The sequence below is a fragment of the Rhinopithecus roxellana genome, chromosome 11 (genome assembly GCF_007565055.1).
Source record: "Rhinopithecus roxellana isolate Shanxi Qingling chromosome 11, ASM756505v1, whole genome shotgun sequence".
Classification (NCBI taxonomy): Eukaryota; Metazoa; Chordata; class Mammalia; order Primates; family Cercopithecidae; genus Rhinopithecus; species Rhinopithecus roxellana.
In genome coordinates this window covers 78480661-78499624 of record NC_044559.1, presented here as the reverse complement: position 1 = coordinate 78499624, position 18964 = coordinate 78480661, and the positions used below count along the sequence as shown (strand labels likewise).

The 18964-nt window shown below is 36.0% G+C and overlaps 1 protein-coding gene across 1 annotated transcript in view; it reads right to left on the bottom strand.

Annotated features, from left to right (window-relative positions):
• The window catches only part of LOC104665592 (cytochrome P450 2C20), a 30266-nt gene extending 24035 nt beyond the window's left edge, over positions 1-6231 (bottom strand). The window contains exons 1-5 of the mRNA XM_030940958.1: positions 5968-6231; positions 4578-4740; positions 4256-4405; positions 1532-1692; positions 202-378 (exon numbers count right to left, since the gene is read on the bottom strand). Of these exons, the coding sequence (XP_030796818.1) occupies positions 202-378; positions 1532-1692; positions 4256-4405; positions 4578-4740; positions 5968-6135 (819 nt within the window). The 5' untranslated portion in view covers positions 6136-6231. The remainder of the gene's footprint in view (positions 1-201; positions 379-1531; positions 1693-4255; positions 4406-4577; positions 4741-5967) is intronic.
• Between the last annotated feature and the right edge of the window lie 12733 nt (positions 6232-18964).

The following is an 18964-nucleotide window of genomic DNA, read 5'->3' as shown; positions in this document are numbered from 1 at the left end:
GAGTCTATGCATTCTAGCTATTGGACAATTTTGTATTTTCCATGATGTTTAGTAGAGGCCCATATATACAATAAGTAATTAAGGTGCTTGTCAAGCATTACTGGCCTGATCATTTAAACATCCTTAGTAAATTACAGAAGGATTCGATGAATCACAAAATGGACAAGAAATCAAAATACTGATCTGTTGCTAGTATCTTACCTGCTCCATTTTGATCAGGAAGCAATCGATAAAGTCCCGAGGATTGTTAATGTCCAGTGATGCTTGGTGTTCTTTTACTTTCTCCCTAATGTAACTTTTTGTAAGAGCAACATTTTTAAGCAATTTGTTGTGAATTCCTGGGAAACAATCAATGAGTAGAGGGAAATTATTGCAGACCTAAAAGATAAAAGAATATTAAATATAAACATGTCATAAGACATATGTGTCTTACACCAAGCCCCGATTGAAATTATAGCTATAAATATGAATAAAATATTATGTTCATTTTGATGGGGAAATTTTTATTGTGCATGTATAGCAATTTTCTGTACCTAAAGATTGGAGGGAGAAAATTTTGAACAGGAAATCAAAGATGATAATTATTTTCTTCACTCATACACCATTTTATTGTATAAAAACATTTTAATATCAATTTTCTCATTTTTAAACCAAGTCTTCCCTACAACCTTGAAATATAAGATGGCATGAATTACTATGATTTATATTTAGTTGATGACTCTAGAGGTTAAGGGGGTTTGGGCAACCTGATAGAGAGCACAAAGCTAGAACCCACTGTTTTTATTTCTGTCAAGTAGCTTCAAAAATGGAATCAGTATTTTAGAAGTGCGAGCAGCTTGAAGATACCTTAAAACCCAGCTGTACACCTGAGCAGTTAAGTGATTTCTCTAAGATCACACAATTATTATTTAGGCAGAGTGTAGGGCATGCCAACTCAGCACAGGATAAAATTTGGATGTTTGTTTATGGTTCATGCACCATGAAACCAAACATTTTTGTCATTCCTAACCTAGCTGCCTCATCAGCCAGGATCTCAGCTACAACATCAAACACAGCTGCCCTACTCAGTGTTTCCTGACACCTTCTATGGACACAAATATTCTCCCTCCTTGATGGAGATAGTCTTTCCCTAAATTAGAATATTTCTGCCAAGTAATGTGATGAAGAGGTCAGTAAACACGGATTGGAGGATAAGCCTGCTCAGTAATGGAAGCCTTCAGATAGGGCCCAGATGTCCATGGAGTGATATGGACATGTTTTTGGGCTGTCACCAAAGCACTTTATTGACAGGCTTTGGGATTTAGTGGATAAACCACTGGTCAGGAAGCCATTGGGCTTGAAAGCCACCCCTGTATATGGGCATTCACTTTTTGTGTGTAAAATAAAAGGCTTGGTCATCTTTCCCAGATATTCACTTCATAAATTTCTGAGCAGGACTGTGGTGTTCAAACATGCCCTTCATATAGAACTTTGGACTTACCAGAAAAAATAGTATAAATAGTTTCCCAGGAAGATAAAATCTTGGCCTTACCTGGATCCATGGGGAGGTCAGAATCCTGAAGTTTACAGTGAATCTTTTCATCAGGGTGAGAAAATTCTCATCTTTATAATCAAATCGTTTCTGGAAAACAATGGAGCAGATCACATTGCAGGGAGCACAGCCCAGGATGAAAGTGGGATCACAGGGTGAGGCTAAAGATTTAAAAATGTTTTAAAATATTATTTAAAAATAAACATTTAAAAGATCTGCATTTGTTAAGACATAAAGGAAATTTAGAAATTTTAAACAATATCTTACAAATTCCCCATGTGTCCAAAAAAAATCAGCATGCATGAAATAAACACATTACTTTTACCTTAAATATGAGTTGAGCATTACAGTCTAGCTAAGCAATGCCATTTCAGATGTGGTAATTCACATCCACTGCCTTTATTTAAACTCTTTTGGCCGGGCGCGGTGGCTCAAGCCTGTAATCCCAGCACTTTGGGAGGCCGAGACGGGCGGATCACAAGGTCAGGAGATCGAGACCACCGTGGCTAACCTGGTGAAACTCCGTCTCTACTAAAAATTACAAAAAACTAGCTGGACGAGGTGGCGGGCACCTCAGCTACTTGGGAGGCTGAGGCAGGAGAATGGCGTGAACCTGAAGGGCGGAGCTTGCAGTGAGCGGAGATCCGGCCACTGCACTCCAGTTTGGGCGACAGAGCGAGACTCCGTCTCAAAAAAAAAAAAAAAAAAAAAAAAAAAAAAAAAAAAAAAAAAAACTCTTTTAACCCAAGTTATCTTTTATTTTGGAAGGAAAAAGAAGACTTTTTTTAAATCTTAATAATTCAAGTTTTTAGAGCAGAATCGTGACTGTCTGCAAAGCCTCTGGACAATAAAACACACAGATAGGAAGAGAAAATTTGGGGACCTAGAAATGTCTTACATACAGTGAATAGCTGCAAGTATAATGTGCTGAACCAACAGGAATTAAAGTTAGGGAGATTGTGGGTGAATGCATGTGTCTGAGGGAACAAATGTGAAAAGCAGGTACATCCATATGGCATAGAAGAAAAACTAATATAAATGAGCATTAAGTATAACAGATTTGTTTATATAAATAAGTAAAATGTTAACTTTTTATTTCAAATCTAAATCCCAGTAAAGCTAACCAAAACATAAATTGATAAATGGAATCTTTTTACTTTTTCAATTTGTAAAAAATGAATGTCCTTTCTTTGGAAATAATGTTTATCATTTTCAATCATCTTCCAAATTTAATTCATTTGGGCAAAACTACTCTTGTGGATTCTGGGATATTATTCAGTATAGTCATCAAGATAAGTATGTTTTAATAAAGTTTTAAATTTGACCGTAAGTTAGGCCAAATCTGTCATTTTACAGGTAAAGAAATTATTAAAAAGGCTTTTTTTTTTTTGGTGCAGGAATCTCTAAAATGAAATTGCTGTAACCAAGTGACTAGTGAACATAAATGGAAAGGGTGCCCAAATTCACATCGATAGGTCCTAAATAAGAGTGACATGAAATGAAAGGGTTCTGAATAAAGTTGGAACATTGAACAACAGGAAACCTGCTGAGTTAGCAGCTTCTATGCCAGACTCCTTTAAACATTACTGGGCTCTAAATTTCAGAAAAACTGTTGTTGTAGCCAAGGGGGTGAAAGGTAATTTAGGAAGCCTTGGTGAGTGTGTGTGTGTGTGTGTGTGAGAGAGAGAGAGAGAGAGAGAGAGATTCTCAGGTACAATCTGATATCCAGGTTTTTTTTTTTTTTTACTGCATTTGGGAGAGTGAATTTAAAAAGGTAATTTTATATCCCAGCTGATAATCACGTTGATTATAACAAGCACTTCATAGGTAAGTAAATTGGCAGTGGGAGAAAAATGATTGGCACAAATTTCAAAGCTAAGATCCAATACAGGGGGAAAAAGATGACAAAACAGAAAACATAGCCAAATTACATTTAAGGAAGATAAAATAAAGAGTTTTTCATAATAGTTAAAATCTAGTTAAATTATTTATAAATTAGTATTTGTGTATTTTGCTGAGTTATACTATAGATTATATTTACTCAAAATATATGAATTGTTACAGTAAGTAGTGATTAACAAGAAATAATTAATCCTGACAGTTTTCAAATAGTACTGTGTTTCCTGAGAAATAACAACTGATGAAAACTGTACTGAGATATACCTAAGAAAGTGAAACCATACATAGTGTCATGCTGGCCAGAGCTGTAGGCATGGACCTGGAAGGAATTCCCAGACATATGAGTCTGAACAAATGAAAAAACTCTAATTAAATGAAAGCACATGTCACTTGGTTCATGTTCCATAAGGTGTGATGAGGTCATTTTCACCATGTCCACTTTCCTAGTGTTCTCTAGAGAAATGTTCTGGTGAAGGTAATGCAGATTTATGCTATAGGAGAAACCTTCTTCTTTAACTCTTTTCAAAAAATGAACTCAAGACCCTTATTTATTATTTCTGATTTGAAAACAAGGAAACAAAATTGAGCAGAAAAAAGGATTAAATGACCTTTGATTCCTATACCCTATGAACCAACACATTTATACAGGTAAAGTACAGGTACACAAAATATCCCTTGTCTGTGCTTCAAACCTCCCTCCACCACCTGAGGGCTGACAACCAGGATGCACAATGAAGATCTGGCCACCCCTGAAATGTTTCCAAGGATGTCATTAGTGAAGACAGCTAACTGTTAAGGTCAGTGATGCAGAGTAGAGTCACCCACCCTTGGTTTTTCTCAACTCCTCCACAAGGCAGCGAGCTTCCTCTTGAACACGGTCCTCAATGCTCCTCTTCCCCATCCCAAAATTCCGCAAGGTTGTGAGAGAGAAACGACGGGTCTCCTTCCATCTCTTTCCATTGCTGAAAATGATTCCTAACAAAAAAAGGGGGCAGAAACTGGGAGAATTCACAGCCAAGGAAGAAAGCGCTGCAACACTTGGCAGCCAGGCAGATAGGCTAAGCTCTGCTGAGAAGCTTTTTAGGGCTCTGTTTTCCATCTTCCTCACCCCAGTTACCAAAGCTGACACAGGTATATGCACACCTACCAAGTCCTTTAGTAGTTCTTTCAGATATTGGCAAAAGACCTCTTCCAGAAAACTCCTCTGCATTATCAATCAGGGCTTCCTTCACTGCCTCATATCCATGCAACACCACTACAGGATTCATGCCAAAATACACGGTGAACACAGGACCGTAGACTTTTGAGAACTGGGAAAGGAAATGCAAATAGCAGCAAAATAAGTCGCTATTTGCTCCAAATATTATGTATGATTCAGACTGATATTTTCATTGTATTTTTTAATGTTTATATTTGCCATACATAGATTCAATATTTCTGAATTTTGTACATAAATGTGATGGTGATTGTCATAGCTGCCACTTATAGATGACCTAGGATGTGCCATGCAATGACCCAGGCAATTGGTACACCAATCACAGTTCATCCTCACTTCAACATATTGAGCACATTCATTTGCCGTGTTTTAAAAATGAAGAAACTGAAGCCAGAGAATTCCAAACTCATTCTCAGAGCCCCACAGGTAATATATAGAAGTTCCAAACTTGAACCTCTGCTAATTTAAACTGATGCTTGAACAATTTATCACTCCGCCATGTCCACCTGGAGGCCAATACCCGGTTAAGGACTTCAGGGTCACCTGTAAAGCTCTTACCATGAGGATTCTGATTCAGCAGTCCTGTGATGAACCCTAGAAATCTGTATTTTCAGTGTCACCCTAGGCAATTCTAATGCCCAATCCAGTTTGTAACTGCTGGTATTACCAATATGGAAAGATGAAGTACCACAAAGTTAGAATCAGGACATTCAGCAACTCCTGAAAAAAGAATTTCTTCCATTCTCCAGCAACCTTGGCCACAGACAGTGACTTTGTTCAGAATCCAGAAGAATTATGTTAACCGCCAATTGGGCCCTGACTGATTATTTCTTTCTTTCATGCATGTATGCTTGTCCTGAACCCACAAATATTTCTGTCATATCAGCCATGGAATGAATCTTCAGAGAAGTTCGATTTTCATGACGATTCTGAATAAAACACATGACTACTACAGTAGAGGACTTATTGGATGAAATTTCTAATCACACATACTTCCCTTCACCTTCAGTCAAATATCATAGCAAAACACTCTGAAACAAAGAGGGAAACAGCACTTCAAACTTTTGACATTGTATTAAATGATTCTATCATACAATGACCCCAATGATTCTGTATTCACAAAATGCATCAACTCACTCTACTATTTCTGACAATAACAGACTTAGAAAGACAAAAGAAACATCAAAGAAGTTCAGAGGGAGTATTTTACTTTATAATGATCTATTAAAATAGAGTGCTTCCAGGAATATATTTTGTCTAAAAGTAGCAGTCAAATAACTTACCCTTTGCAAGTGACTGGAGGAACATAAAGCATACTTACATTGCTGAAAGATTTGCAGATGTCCTTAACATCTATCTGTAGCATATTTCCAATAATAGGAAGAGGAGTGGGGCCAGGAGGGAGTTTCCTTCTCCCAGAGCTCTGTCTCCACAGTGAAAAGAGAAGCACAAAGGAGAGACAGAGCACCAGGACCACAAAAGGATCCATTGAAGACTTCTCTTCTTATTAATACAGCTGAGAGCTTGCACTCCAAGGCTTTTATAACACTCCCTGCTAATTCAGTGTGTGTCTCTTTGACATGTAAAGCAAGCGATCACCTAGGTCCAATTTATACTTTTTTTCTGTGTGGACTTTGGCCCATGGATAGAGATAAAGTGTTCTTTGGTCCTACTCCTTCTTTGCAATGCCCATCTAGGAGATTCTGGTTTAATTATATTGGATTGGAGTCCAGGTATTGGTAATTAAAAGTTCCTGGTTGTTCCAATGTGCTGTGATGATGGAGAAACACTGAAGTAAATGATTCTATGTTCGAATATACTCAAAATTCAATATTCTCAGATTAATGACCAGTTGGGAATTTATGACTTTGAGGGAACTCAGTGTATTCTATATGTCGTGTATAAAAAACATACATTGTAATGCTATATCAAAAAATAGGAGACTTAACCCTTGATAACAAAAGCCTTTCAAATATTTAGTATAGTTCACTTAAAATATAACTGCCTAAACATGAAATACTGAATATAACTCATACATGTTGAATGACTGCACATATATCAAAGTATTAGCTAATAAATGTATATTTATATATATTGAATTGGATATAAATGATATACATAAATATGTATTTATGTTATTACATAATAATATTTGTTATTATTACATTATTGTAATAATAGGTGATTGTTTACATGTCAAAGAGACACACTGAATTAGCAGGGAGTATTAATACATTCTTACATAACATAAATACATATTTATATTATTATTAAATATTATGTTAGATATATATAAATGTATATTCACCATTAAAAGAGACTGAAATGTAGAGATTATCATTTTTTATTTTTCAAATGGGGGAAGAAACTCTGGGAGAACAGGATACCTGTCAGTGCCACACAGCTCATCACTGGTAAAACCGGGGTTTGAGCAGAGATCTTCTGATGCCCATTGGGGTGCATTACCACTTGCACCAGGGCTGGTTCAAGAACAATTTTAGAAAAACAAAACAAACCCCAGACATTAGTTACTCTGAAGATACACCATCTTGACTCTGTTCAGAAAGCAACAGGCTTCACATTAAATAGAAGTCCATTATTTGTTTATAAGGATAAGAGGACCAGAGATGCTCAAAAGAAGAAATAAAAATTAGAGTTCTGCCCTCTGCATCACCTCACAAGTGAAAGTTGTTCAGCACTATTAAGGAAAGGGCCAACCTCACATAATTTATGGCAGAGGGCTTGACAATCTATGGCTTCTCCACCTCCCAGTCACCTCCAGACACGGCTGCTTCTATTGTTTTTGGTCTATTATTGTTACAAATAATAGAATGTAATCGTACACAGCAAGGAAGGGAACTTATATACAGAACAACAGTTGTGGATTCAATAGAAGATGGAACACAGGGAAATCACTGAATGGACCCAGGGCACAGAACCACTGCAATGTGCAGACCTGAATGGGAACTGATAGTCAATGGTCATGAAGATCTGAATTCAACTGGATTTATGAACATTCCTAGATCACTAATGACAAAGTGTATGTACAAAGGCATGCTCTGAAAAGATTACCTTTATTTTAAATTGACTAGTACAGTTATTTCCAGCTCTTTCATTAAGAAAATATTAAGACCCAGTTATACAATGTTTTATCGATTATGTTTACAGACATTATGACAAATTTACAGAGAATTTTCACATTCATCACATCTCTTTTTATTCTCTCAATTATCTTTGCCCATTGTAAAATTATTCTCAGTTTAGAGAGGAGAAAGTTAGACTATGGAGATTCAGTACTTTAGCTAAGGGCACACAGAATGCAAGTGACCAAGCTGGGACTGTAAACCATAACTCCTGCATCTTGTTGCCTTCCCTTTAAGCAAAACATTCAGTTAAACTGGGGCACCAAGATTTACTAAAATTCAACACTTGTGGGTTAATCTAATCAGTGACTTTCAAAATAAACGTTAATTTAGTTAATAATTCTAGCACCAGTTGAGTAAAATGTAGGTCAGACGTGTTTGGTTTTATAACCTTTAAAAGGTGAGTGAGTCCAGGTCCTGGTGAACACTTTATCCAGGGCAAAGGGAAGCAGTAATTTACTGCCTCACTCACATAGGTATAAGTTAGTTTATTTGGATAAAATTAGTTTACTTTCTCTCTTTAGAGTAATAATTTTATCTTTGAGAGAGAGTTGTCCTTGCTCTGCCCCTCGTTTCTTCTCTTGAGCTGAGGCTCCTACCTTGACCTTTCTTTTTATAGAATAAAAGGAATGTAGATCATTTAAAGACAGATAGGATCTCTGAGATCTACTAATTTAATTTTGCTTTGTTTGTCAGGAATGAGCAATTGGCGACTCAGTGAGTTAGAGCATTATCAATACACCAGTAAAAGATTTTGTATTAGAATCCCAGTTTTCCTGCTTGGTGGTTCAGTGAAATACCCCATCTCATAGAATTCCCACCTGAGTCCAAATGATCAAGAGTGTATTAGCATTAATTAAGCCCTCTACAGTCACAGATTAACACCAACCTCAGCTTGGTTAGAGTTGTGAATTAGAGCGGGGTTTTTTAAATTAATAGAATTTATTTTTATAGCAATTTTAGGCTCCCAGCAACAGTTCCCACAAACCCCTTCCCAGCACCTACAAATAGTCTTTCCCACAATCAACAACCCCAATCAGAGGGGTTCATTAGTTACAGTCAGTGAACCAACAATGAGACATATCATCAACCAAAGTTCAAAGTTTACATAGGTTTTACTCTTTGTGTTGTACATTCTATAAATTTGACTGATGTATAATGCCATATATCCATCATCGTAGCATCAGACAATATAGATTTGCTGTCCTAAAAATCCTCTGTGCTCTGCCTATTCTCTCCCTCCCCTGCAAGTCCTTGGTTCACTTTAGTGTTGCCATAATTTTGCCTTTACTATAAGAGATTGTTATATAGTTGGAATCACACAGTATGTAGCCTTTTCAGATGGGTTTCCTTCACTTACTAATAATATGCAGAAGGTTTCTCCATGTCTTCTCATGGCTTGAAAGCTCATTTCTTCTTGCCACCAAATAGTAATATAATAATATTCCCTTGCATTGATGTACCACAGTTTATTCATCTAGTGAAGGATATCTTGGTTGCTTCCAATTTTGGCAATAATGAATAAAGGTGCTATAAATGTCCATGTGTAAGTTTTGTGTAGACATATGTTTTCAACTCATCTGTCAAATATCAAGGAGCAAAACTGCTGGATCATATGGTAAGCATATTTTAGTTTTGTAAGAAGCCACCAAACTCTCTTCCAGAGTGTCTGTAACATTTTGCATTCATACCAGCAATAACTAATAGTTCCCATTGCTTCAAATCCTTGCCAACATTTGGTTTTATCAATGCCTTAGATGTTCTTATTGCAGAGGTGTGTGTCATTGTTGTCTTCGTTTGCAGGTCCCTAATTATGTGTAATGTTGAACAGTTTTCATGCTTATTTGATATCTGTTTATCTTCTTGGGTGGGGTGTCTGTTCAAATCTTTTGCCCATGTTTCTATTAAGGGTGTCCAGTTTTGTATTGTTGAACTTTAAGAGTTCTTTGAGTATTTTGGATGACAGTGTTTTATTCTTATAAGGATATATTCTTGTATCTTTTGGAAATATTATTCCTTTTTTAGATGGACTTCTCCTTCCATTGATAGTGTCTTTTACAGAGTAAAACTTTTTTAACAAAGTTCAGATAATTGACTGTTTCTTTCCTGAATTGTGCACTTGTTGTTGTATTTGAAAAACCATTGCCAAAGTCTTCTATATTTTCTCCTATGTTATCTTCTCAGAATTTTATAGTTTTGTGTTTCACATTTAGTTCTATAAACAAGTTGGAGTTAACTTTTGTAAATAGTGTAAGATCTACATCTAGATTCTTATTTTTGCAAAAACATCTTAAGACAAGTGGGACTTAATTAAACTAAAAAGCTTCTGCACAGCAAAGAAATAAATAACAGAGTAAACAGACAACTTACAGAATAGGATAAAATATTTGCAAACTGTATATTCAGAAAAGAGCTAATATCCAGAATTTATAAGGGCCTCAAATAAGTCAATAAGACAAAACAAATAACCCCATTAAAAATTGGGCAAAGTTCCAATTGTCACAGGCTATTGTTGCATTTGTTTTAGAGGTCTTAGTTATGAATTATTTGCCTAGGCCAATGTCAGAATTTTTCCTAAGTTTTCTTCTATGAATTTTACGGTTTTAGGTCTCACATTTGTCTTTTATCCATCTTATGTTAATTTTGATATGCAGTGATAATTAGGGGCCCAATTTCATTCTGTTTATGGCAAGCTAATTTTCCCAGCACCATTTGTTGAATAGGATGTCCTTTCCACAGTGTATATCTTTGTCAGCTTTGCCAAAGATCTGTTGGCCATAGGTATATGGCTTTATTTATGGGTTTTCTATTCTGTTCTAATATGGGAGTAAGGATTTCACACTATTTTTGTAAGGTTTACAGTAGAGAGACTCTCTTTATTTTGTAATTTATTTTTCTTTAATTTTTAATTTCTGTGGGTACATAGTAGGTGTACTTATTTATGGAGTACATGAGATGTGTTGATACAGGCATGTAATGTGTAAAAATCACATCACAAAGAATAGTATATCCATCTCCTCAAGCATTTATCCTTTGAGTTACAGTACAATTATACTCTTAGTTATTTTAAAATATGCAACTCAATTATTAATGACTATAATCACCCTGGTTTTCTATCAAATAGTACATCTTTTTTATTTTAACTATTTTTTTGCATTCATTAAGCACCCCAAATACCCCCCACCCTCCCACTACTCTTCCCAGCCTCTTGTAACTATGAGAGAGTAACTTTAATAGAGAGTAGAGTTACCAGAGGATGGGAAGGGTAGTGGGAGAATGGGGGGCATAAAATGAGTTAAATTTCTTTGATTTTTAGAACCCACAAATAAGTGAAAACATGCAATGTTTGTCTTTCTGTGTCTGGCTTATTTCACTTAACATAATGATCTCCAGTTGCATCTATGTTGTTGCAAATAACTGGATCTCATTCTTTTTTTTATGGCTGAATAGAACTTCTTTGTGTATATATGCCACGTTTTCTTTATCCATTCATCTGTTAATGGACACTTAGGTTGATTCCAAATCTCGGCTATTGTGAACAGTACTGCGACAAACATAGGAGTGCAGTTATCTCTTTGACACACTGATTCCCTTTCTTTAGGGTATACACCCAGCAATGGGATTGCTGGATCATATGGTAGCTCTATTTTTAGTTTCCAAGAAACCTCTAAACTGTTCTCTCATAGTGGTTGTAATAATTTACCTTCCCGCCAACAGTGTATGAGAGCTCCCTTTTCTCCACATTCTCTTCATTTGTTATTGCCTGTCATTTGGATATAAGCCATTTTCACTGAAGTGAGATGATATCTCATTGTAGTGTTAATTTGCATTTCTCTGATGATCAATGTTAAGCACATTTTTATATGCCTATTTGCCATTCATATGTCTTCTTTCGAGAAATATCTATTCAAGTCTTTTGCCCATTTTTTTGATCAGATTATTAACTATTTTTCTATAGAAATGTTTGAGCTCCTTATAGATTCTGGTGACTAACCTCTTGTCAGATGGGTGGTTTGCAAATATTTTCTCCCATTCTGTGGGCTGTGTCTTCACTTTGTTGATTGTTTTATTTATTATCCAAAAGTGTTTTAACTTGATGTGTTCTAATTTGTCCTTTTTTGCTTTGGTTGTCTGTGCTTGTGCAGTATAGTTCAAGAAATCTTTGCCCAGACCAGTGTCTTGGAGATTTTCCTCAATGTTCTCTTGTAGTATTTTCATAGTTCAAGGTCTCAAAGTCTTTGATCCATTTAGATTTGATATTTTTATATGATTATAGATAGAGGTCTAGTTTCATTTGTCTGCACATGGGTATCCAGTTTTCCTAGCACCATTTATTGAAAAAATGGTCTTTTCCCCAGTGTATGTTCTTGGCATGTTTGTCAAAAGTGACTTCACTGTAGTTGTGTAAATTTGTCTCTGGATTCTCTATTCTCTTCTGTTGGTTTGTGTCTTTTTATTATGCCAGTGCCATGTTGTTTGGGTTACTGTAACCTTGTAGTAAAATTTGAAGTCAGGTAATGTGGTTCTTCTGATTTTATTATTTTTGTTTAGAATAGCTTTTGCTATTCTAGGTCTTTTGTAATTCCTTACAAACTTAGGATAGTTTTTTTGTCTATTTCTGTGAAGAATGTCATTTTTTTGTGGTAGTGATAGCATTGAATCTATAGATTTCTTTGGGTAGCATGAGTATTTTAATAATATTGATTCTTCCCATCCATGAATATGAAATATCTTTTCTTTGCTTTTTTTTTTTTCTGTTCTCTTCAATTTTTTTAAATTAGGGTTTTATAGTTTTTATTACAGAGATCTTTCTCTCATATGATTAAGTTAATTCCTAGGTCTTTAATTTTATTTGTGACTATTGTAAATGAGGTTACTTTTTAATTTTTTTCAGGTTGTTCACTATTGAACAACCTGAAACTAATGGGTTTTTTTTGGTGGAATCTTTAGGTTTTTCCAAATGTAAGATTATACCATCTGCAACAAGGGTAATTTGAATTTGTCCTTTTCCATTCAAATACCCTTTATTTCTTTCTGTTGTCTGATTACTCTAACTAGGACTTCTAATATTATGTTGAATAACAGTGGTGAAAATAAAAATGGGCATTGTTTTTAAACTCTAGATCTTAGAGAAATACCTATCAATTTTTCCTCTTTAAGTAAGATAATAGTTGTCATAATTAATAGTTCCATCATATATGAGTTTTACTATGTTGTTTTATTTCCTTTATTCCCTGTTTTTTGAGGGTTTTTATCACGAAAGGATGTTGAACTTTATCAAATTATTTTCCAGCATCAATTGAAATGATCACAAAGTTTTCATTCTGTTGACAGGATGTATCACATTGATTGATTTGCATATGTTAAACCATCCTTCCATCCCAGGGATAAATCCCACTTGGTCATGATGAATGGTCCTTTTAAAATATTGTTGAATTCAGCTTGCTAGCATTTTGTTGAGAATTTTTGCATCAATATTCATCAGCGAAATTGGCCCATCGTTTTTACTTTTTGATGTGTTTTTGCCTGGTTTTATTGTCAGGGTAATACTGGCTTTGTAGAATGAACTTGGAAGTATTCCCTCCTGCTCTATTTTTTTTTTTTTTTTTTTTTTTTTTTTTTTTTTTTTTTTTGGCACAGTTTGAGTAGAATTGGTGTTAGTTCTTTTTTAATGCTTGGTGGGATTCAGTAGTGAAGCTTTCGGGTCCAGGGCTTCTCTTTACAGGAAGATTTTTAATACAACTTTGATCTCATTGCTTGTTATTGGCTTGTCAGGCTTTAGATTCCTTCATGTTTCAGTCTTGATAGGTTGTATATGTCTAGGAATTTGTCTATTTCTTCTAAATTTTTCAATTTATTGACTTATAGTTGCTCATAGTAATCACTAATGATCCTTTAAATTTCTGCAGTATCAGTTGTCAGGTCTCTTTTTTCATCTCTGATTTCATTTATTTGGGTCTTCTCTTTTTAAAGTTAATCTTGCTAGAGGTTTTTCAGTTTTGTTTAACCTTCCAAAATCAATGTTTTCTAATTCATCTTCTATATTGTTTTCTTTTCAATTTCATTTATTTCTGTTTTGATCTTTATTATTTCTTTTCTTCTAATTTTGGCTTTCATTTGCTCTTGCTTTTCTTGTTCTTTAAGATTCATTGTTATGGTTATGTTTTGGAAGGTTTTCTTATTTTTTTGATGTAGGTGCTTACAGCTATAAACTTCCCTCTTAGTACTGCTTTTGCTGTATCTCATAGTTTTTGTTATGTTGTGTTTCTATTATCATTTATTTCAAGAAATTTTCAATTTCCTTCTAAATTTCTTCATTGACCCACTGGTCATTCAGGAGCACACTGTTTAATTTTCATGTATTTGTATATTTTTCAAGATTCCTCTTGTTATTGACTTCCAGTTTTACTTTACTGTGACCATAGAATTTGGTTTATATTATTTCAATTATTTTTTGAATGTTTTAAGACTTGTTTTGTGACTTAAAATATGGTCTATTATTGAGAATACTCCATGTGCTGAGGAAAAGAGTGTGTGTTCTAGAATGATTGTATAAAACCTTCTGTAAATATCTATTATATCCATTTGGTGTGTAGTGCAGATTATGTCAGATGTCTCCCCTCTCCTTCCCTTCCTTCCCCTCCCCTCCCCTCCCCTCTCCCACTTCCTTTCCTTTCCCTTCCCTTCCCTTCCCTCTTTTTCTTTTGTTTTTTGGGGGGTGGGGGGGTGCGGGTAGAAACATTGTCTCAGCATGTTGCCAGGCTGGTCTCAAACTCCTGTGCTCAAGTCATCTGTTCACTCTGGCCTCCCAAAGTGCTGGGATTACAGGTGTGAGCCACTGTACCCAGCCTCTTTGTTTACTTTCTGTCAAGTGGACCTACCCAACGTTGAAAGTAAAGTGTTGAAATCTCCAGCTATTGTTGTATTAAAGTTTACCTCTCTATATTTCTCTAATCATATTTGCTTTACATATCTGGGTGATCCAGTGTTGCGTGCATATATATTTAAAATTCTTATATCGTCTGTCTGAATGGACTCCAGTCATCAAAAGTGGACTTATTTGTTTCTTCTTATAGTTTTTGTCTTAAAATCTATTTAGTATGATATTAGTATGGCTACACCTGCTCCAATGGCATGGAATATATTTTTCCATTTTTTTACATTCAGTCTATGTGTGTCTCTGTAGGTGAAGTGTGTTTCTTGTGGGCAACAGGTCAATAGATCTCATGTTTTTCCTCCATTCAGCCACTCTATGTGTTTTGATTGGAGGGTTTATTCCATTTTTACATTCAATGCTATCATTGATAAGTAAGGACTTACTCCTGCCATTTTCTCATTTGTTTTCTGGTTGTTTTGTGGTCTTCTTTCCTTCCTTCCTTCCTGTCTTCCTTCTAGAGAAGGTGATTTTCTCTATTGATACAATTTAGTTTCCTGCTTTATATTTTTTTTTTTTTGGTATCCATTTAATGTATTTTGGCTTGAGGTTCCTGTATGGACTTGCAGATATTGTCTCAGTATCCACTGTTTTAACCTGAAAACAATGTAATACTGTTTACATAAACAAACAAACAAGCAAAAATGAACTAATAAAAGCTCTATCCCCTCTATCCCTCAACTTCCTCCACCTGCTTTTTAACTTTTTGTAGTATCTATTTATATCTTATGGCACTGCCTATTTGTTGTAGTTATTGTTTTTTATTTGTTCTTCATTTAGCCTTTCGATGTTAAGATAAGAGTAGCTTATTTCCAGGTGCGGATCATACCACTGCACTCCAGCCTGGGCGACAGAGCGAGACACTGTCTCAAAAAAATAAAAATAAAAAATAAAAATAAGTAGTTTATACACAACAGAGTGTTGTAATGTTCTATGTTTTCCTGTGTACTTACTGTTACGTGAGATTTGTATCTTGAGGTGCTTACTTATTGCTCATTTATGTCCTTTTCTTTCTGATTAGAGTACTCCCTCTAGCATTTCTTGTAGGACAGGCTTTGTGTTGACAAAATCCCTCAGCATTTGTGTGAGAAAGTCTTTATTTCTCCATTTTTGAAGAATTTTTTTTTTTTTTTTTTTTTTTTGCCAGATAACACTATTCTAGGGTAAAATCTTCAATCCTTCAGCACTGTAAATATGCCTTGCCACTCTCTCCTGGAATGTAAGGTATGCACTGAAAAGTCTGCTGCCATACGTACTGGAGCTCCATTGTATGTCAGTTCTTTCTTTTCTGTTGCTGCTTTTAGAATTCTTTTTTAAAAAATTTTATCATCATTTTTTTAATCCTTAACTTTCGGGAATTTTATCATTAAATGCCTTGAGGTAGTCTTCTTTGGAGTAAATCTGCTTGATGTTTCATAATCTTAGATACTAATATCTTTCTCTAGGTTTGAGAAGTTCTCTGTTTTTATTCCTTTGAATAAACTTTCTATCCTATCTCTTTCTCTACCTCCTCTTTAAGGCCACTAACTCTTAGATTTTCCATTTTGGGGCTACTTTTTAAATCTTATAGCAGTGCTTCATTGCTTTTTATTTTTATTTTTGTCTCCTCTGACTCTGTATTTTTAAATGGCCTGTCTTTAAGCTCACTAATTCTTCTTTTGTTTGGTCAGTTCTGTTATTAAAAGACTTTGATGCATATTTCAGCATGCCAATTGGATTTTTAAACTCCAGGATGTCTTCTTGATTTTTAAAAAATTATTTCAATCTTTTTGTTAACTTTATCTGATATAATTCTGAATTCTTTTTCTGTATTATCTTGAATTTCGTTGAGTTTCCTAAACAGAGCTATTTTGAATTCTCTGTCTTAAAGGTCATATATTTCTGTTTCTTCAGGATTGGCTCTGGTGCCTTATTTAGTGTATCTGGTGAGGTTATGTTTTCCTGAATTTTCTTGATATTTGTTCATCTGTGTCTGGGCATTGATGAATTAGGTATTTATTGTAGTCTTTGCAGTCTGAGTTTGTATGTACCAGTCCTTCTTGGTAGGCTTTTCAGTTATTTGAAAGAATTTGGGTGTTGTCTAAGCTATATCAGCTTTAGGTGGTAATGAAAGCTCAGTAATGCTGTGGTTCTTGCAGACTTATTGAGTTACCATCGTGATGTTCTTGGACAAGATTTTGGAGAATTCTCTGATTTACCAGACAGATACTCTTTTTCTTTCTTCATACTTTCTCTCAAACAAACAAAGTCTCTCTCTTTTGAGCCATCTGAAGCTGCAGATGGGTGACACAAGCATCCCTGTGGCCACCACCACTATGAATGCACTGGTTCAAACCTGAAGCCAACACAGCACTGGATCCCACCCATGGGCTTCTGTAACTATGCTTTGTTTATGTTTGCTCAAAACCCTGAGGCTTTTCACTAAGCAGGTGGCAATGCCCGCCAAGCTTGTGTCCTTCCCTTCAGGATGGTGAGGTCCTTTAGGCCACAGGTGAGTCCAAAGGTCCTGTCAGGAGCCAGGGACTAGAGTCAAAATCTTTAGAAGTCTACCTGGTGTTTTGTGGTACTGTGGCCAAGATGGCACTCAAATTATAAGATGCAGTCCTTCCCACTCTTCCTACCCTTTCCAAAGGCAGAAGAGTCTCGCTCCAAGGCCACCACCAGGACAGACCCCTGGGAAGTTCTGCAAGATGACCACTGATGGTTTATAAAGGCTTAAGGGCCTCAGTCAGCTTGTGTTTAATGCTGCCTGGCCTGTAATTCACTCTTCAGAGAAGTGGGCTCCCCTATGGTCCTGAACAGGTTCAGAAACCCTGTCCAAGTGCCAAGTCCTGGAATCAATGACTCCAATAGTCCAATAGTCCACTTAGTACTTTGCCCCTCTGTGGCCAAGTTGGTACCTGAAGCCTGCAAGTCTCAGAATCTCACTCAAAGTTTGCAATTTAGTATCTTAGTATCACCATTGATTATTCAGGGCTTAAGGATTATTCATTTATCAAGTGATGGATGCTGCTAGGACTGTGTCCTTCTCTTCATCACAGCCTTTCTGGTCCACAGTTGTCTAGAAATACCATCAGGGAGCTAGGGACTAGAACCAGGGCCTCATGAGTCTGACTGGTGCCCTACCTTGCTGTGGGTGACTGGGTATCCAAAATGCAAGACAAAGTCCTTTTGATTCTTCTCTCTCCTTGCCTCAAGTTGAAGAAAATGATCTCTTTTGGAGCCGCAAGCTGTGCAATCTGAGGTTTGGGGGAAGGGAGATGCCAGCACTCCCTTAGCCATCAGCAGCTGATGTCTTATTAGGTCACATTCCCCACCCACCCTAAGTTTCCTGACTCTGGGCCCACTTCAGCACTAGCACTCACCTAAAAGTTGGAGTCCTTGTGGGCTAGACTGCCTTTTAAGAGTATTTAGATACTCCAGAGCACTTTAGCCCATGGTAGAGAGGCTTGCAGGAACTCAAGTTCCATCTCCTGCATTGACAATTCTCTCTGTCTAGGGCTGGTTTAAATGCTCCATTTGTAGGCAAGTATCAGCTGAGTTTGTTCTGGCTTTCCTTTCTGCTATAACAGAACAGCACTGAGTTCAGTGCCTCACAGTTGCTGTGTGTTCTCTCCCCCAGCACTCAGAAATGCTTTCTGCACCACACCGTAGCTGCAGAAATGGGGTGAAGAGATGGCGGAGGAATGGTATTCTTTATTCAAGACTATTTTTTTCTAACAGATAGTTGTTAAATTGGTATCCTGGCGGGGGTGGGGTTGATTATTGGAGGCTTCTATGTTGTCATATTGCTCCCTTCCCTCCATATTTATTTTTGTTCTGTTTTGATAATTCGTTTTTTTTCTTTTAACTTTTAGTTTGATTGTGTTGCAGTTAGTATGAGTAACTCTTTTTGGTTTGGTCTGGTTTGTTAAGGCCTAGTGCATGAATTTAGTTTAACACAATGGCTTCTTAAAATATTAAAGCCATATATGAAAATCCATGGCCAACATTATACTGAACAGGCAAAAGCTGGAACCATTTCTCTTGAGAAATAGAACAAGACAAGGATTCCCCCTCACACTACTCTTATTCAATATAGTACTGAATGTCCTAGCCAGAACAATCAGGCAAGAGAAAGAAATAAAAAGCATCCAAATAAGGAGAGGAAGTGAAACAAACTCTCTTCACAGACAACATGATTCTATACCTAGAAAACCACATAGACTCTGTCAGAGGACTCCTAGAACTGACTAACAATT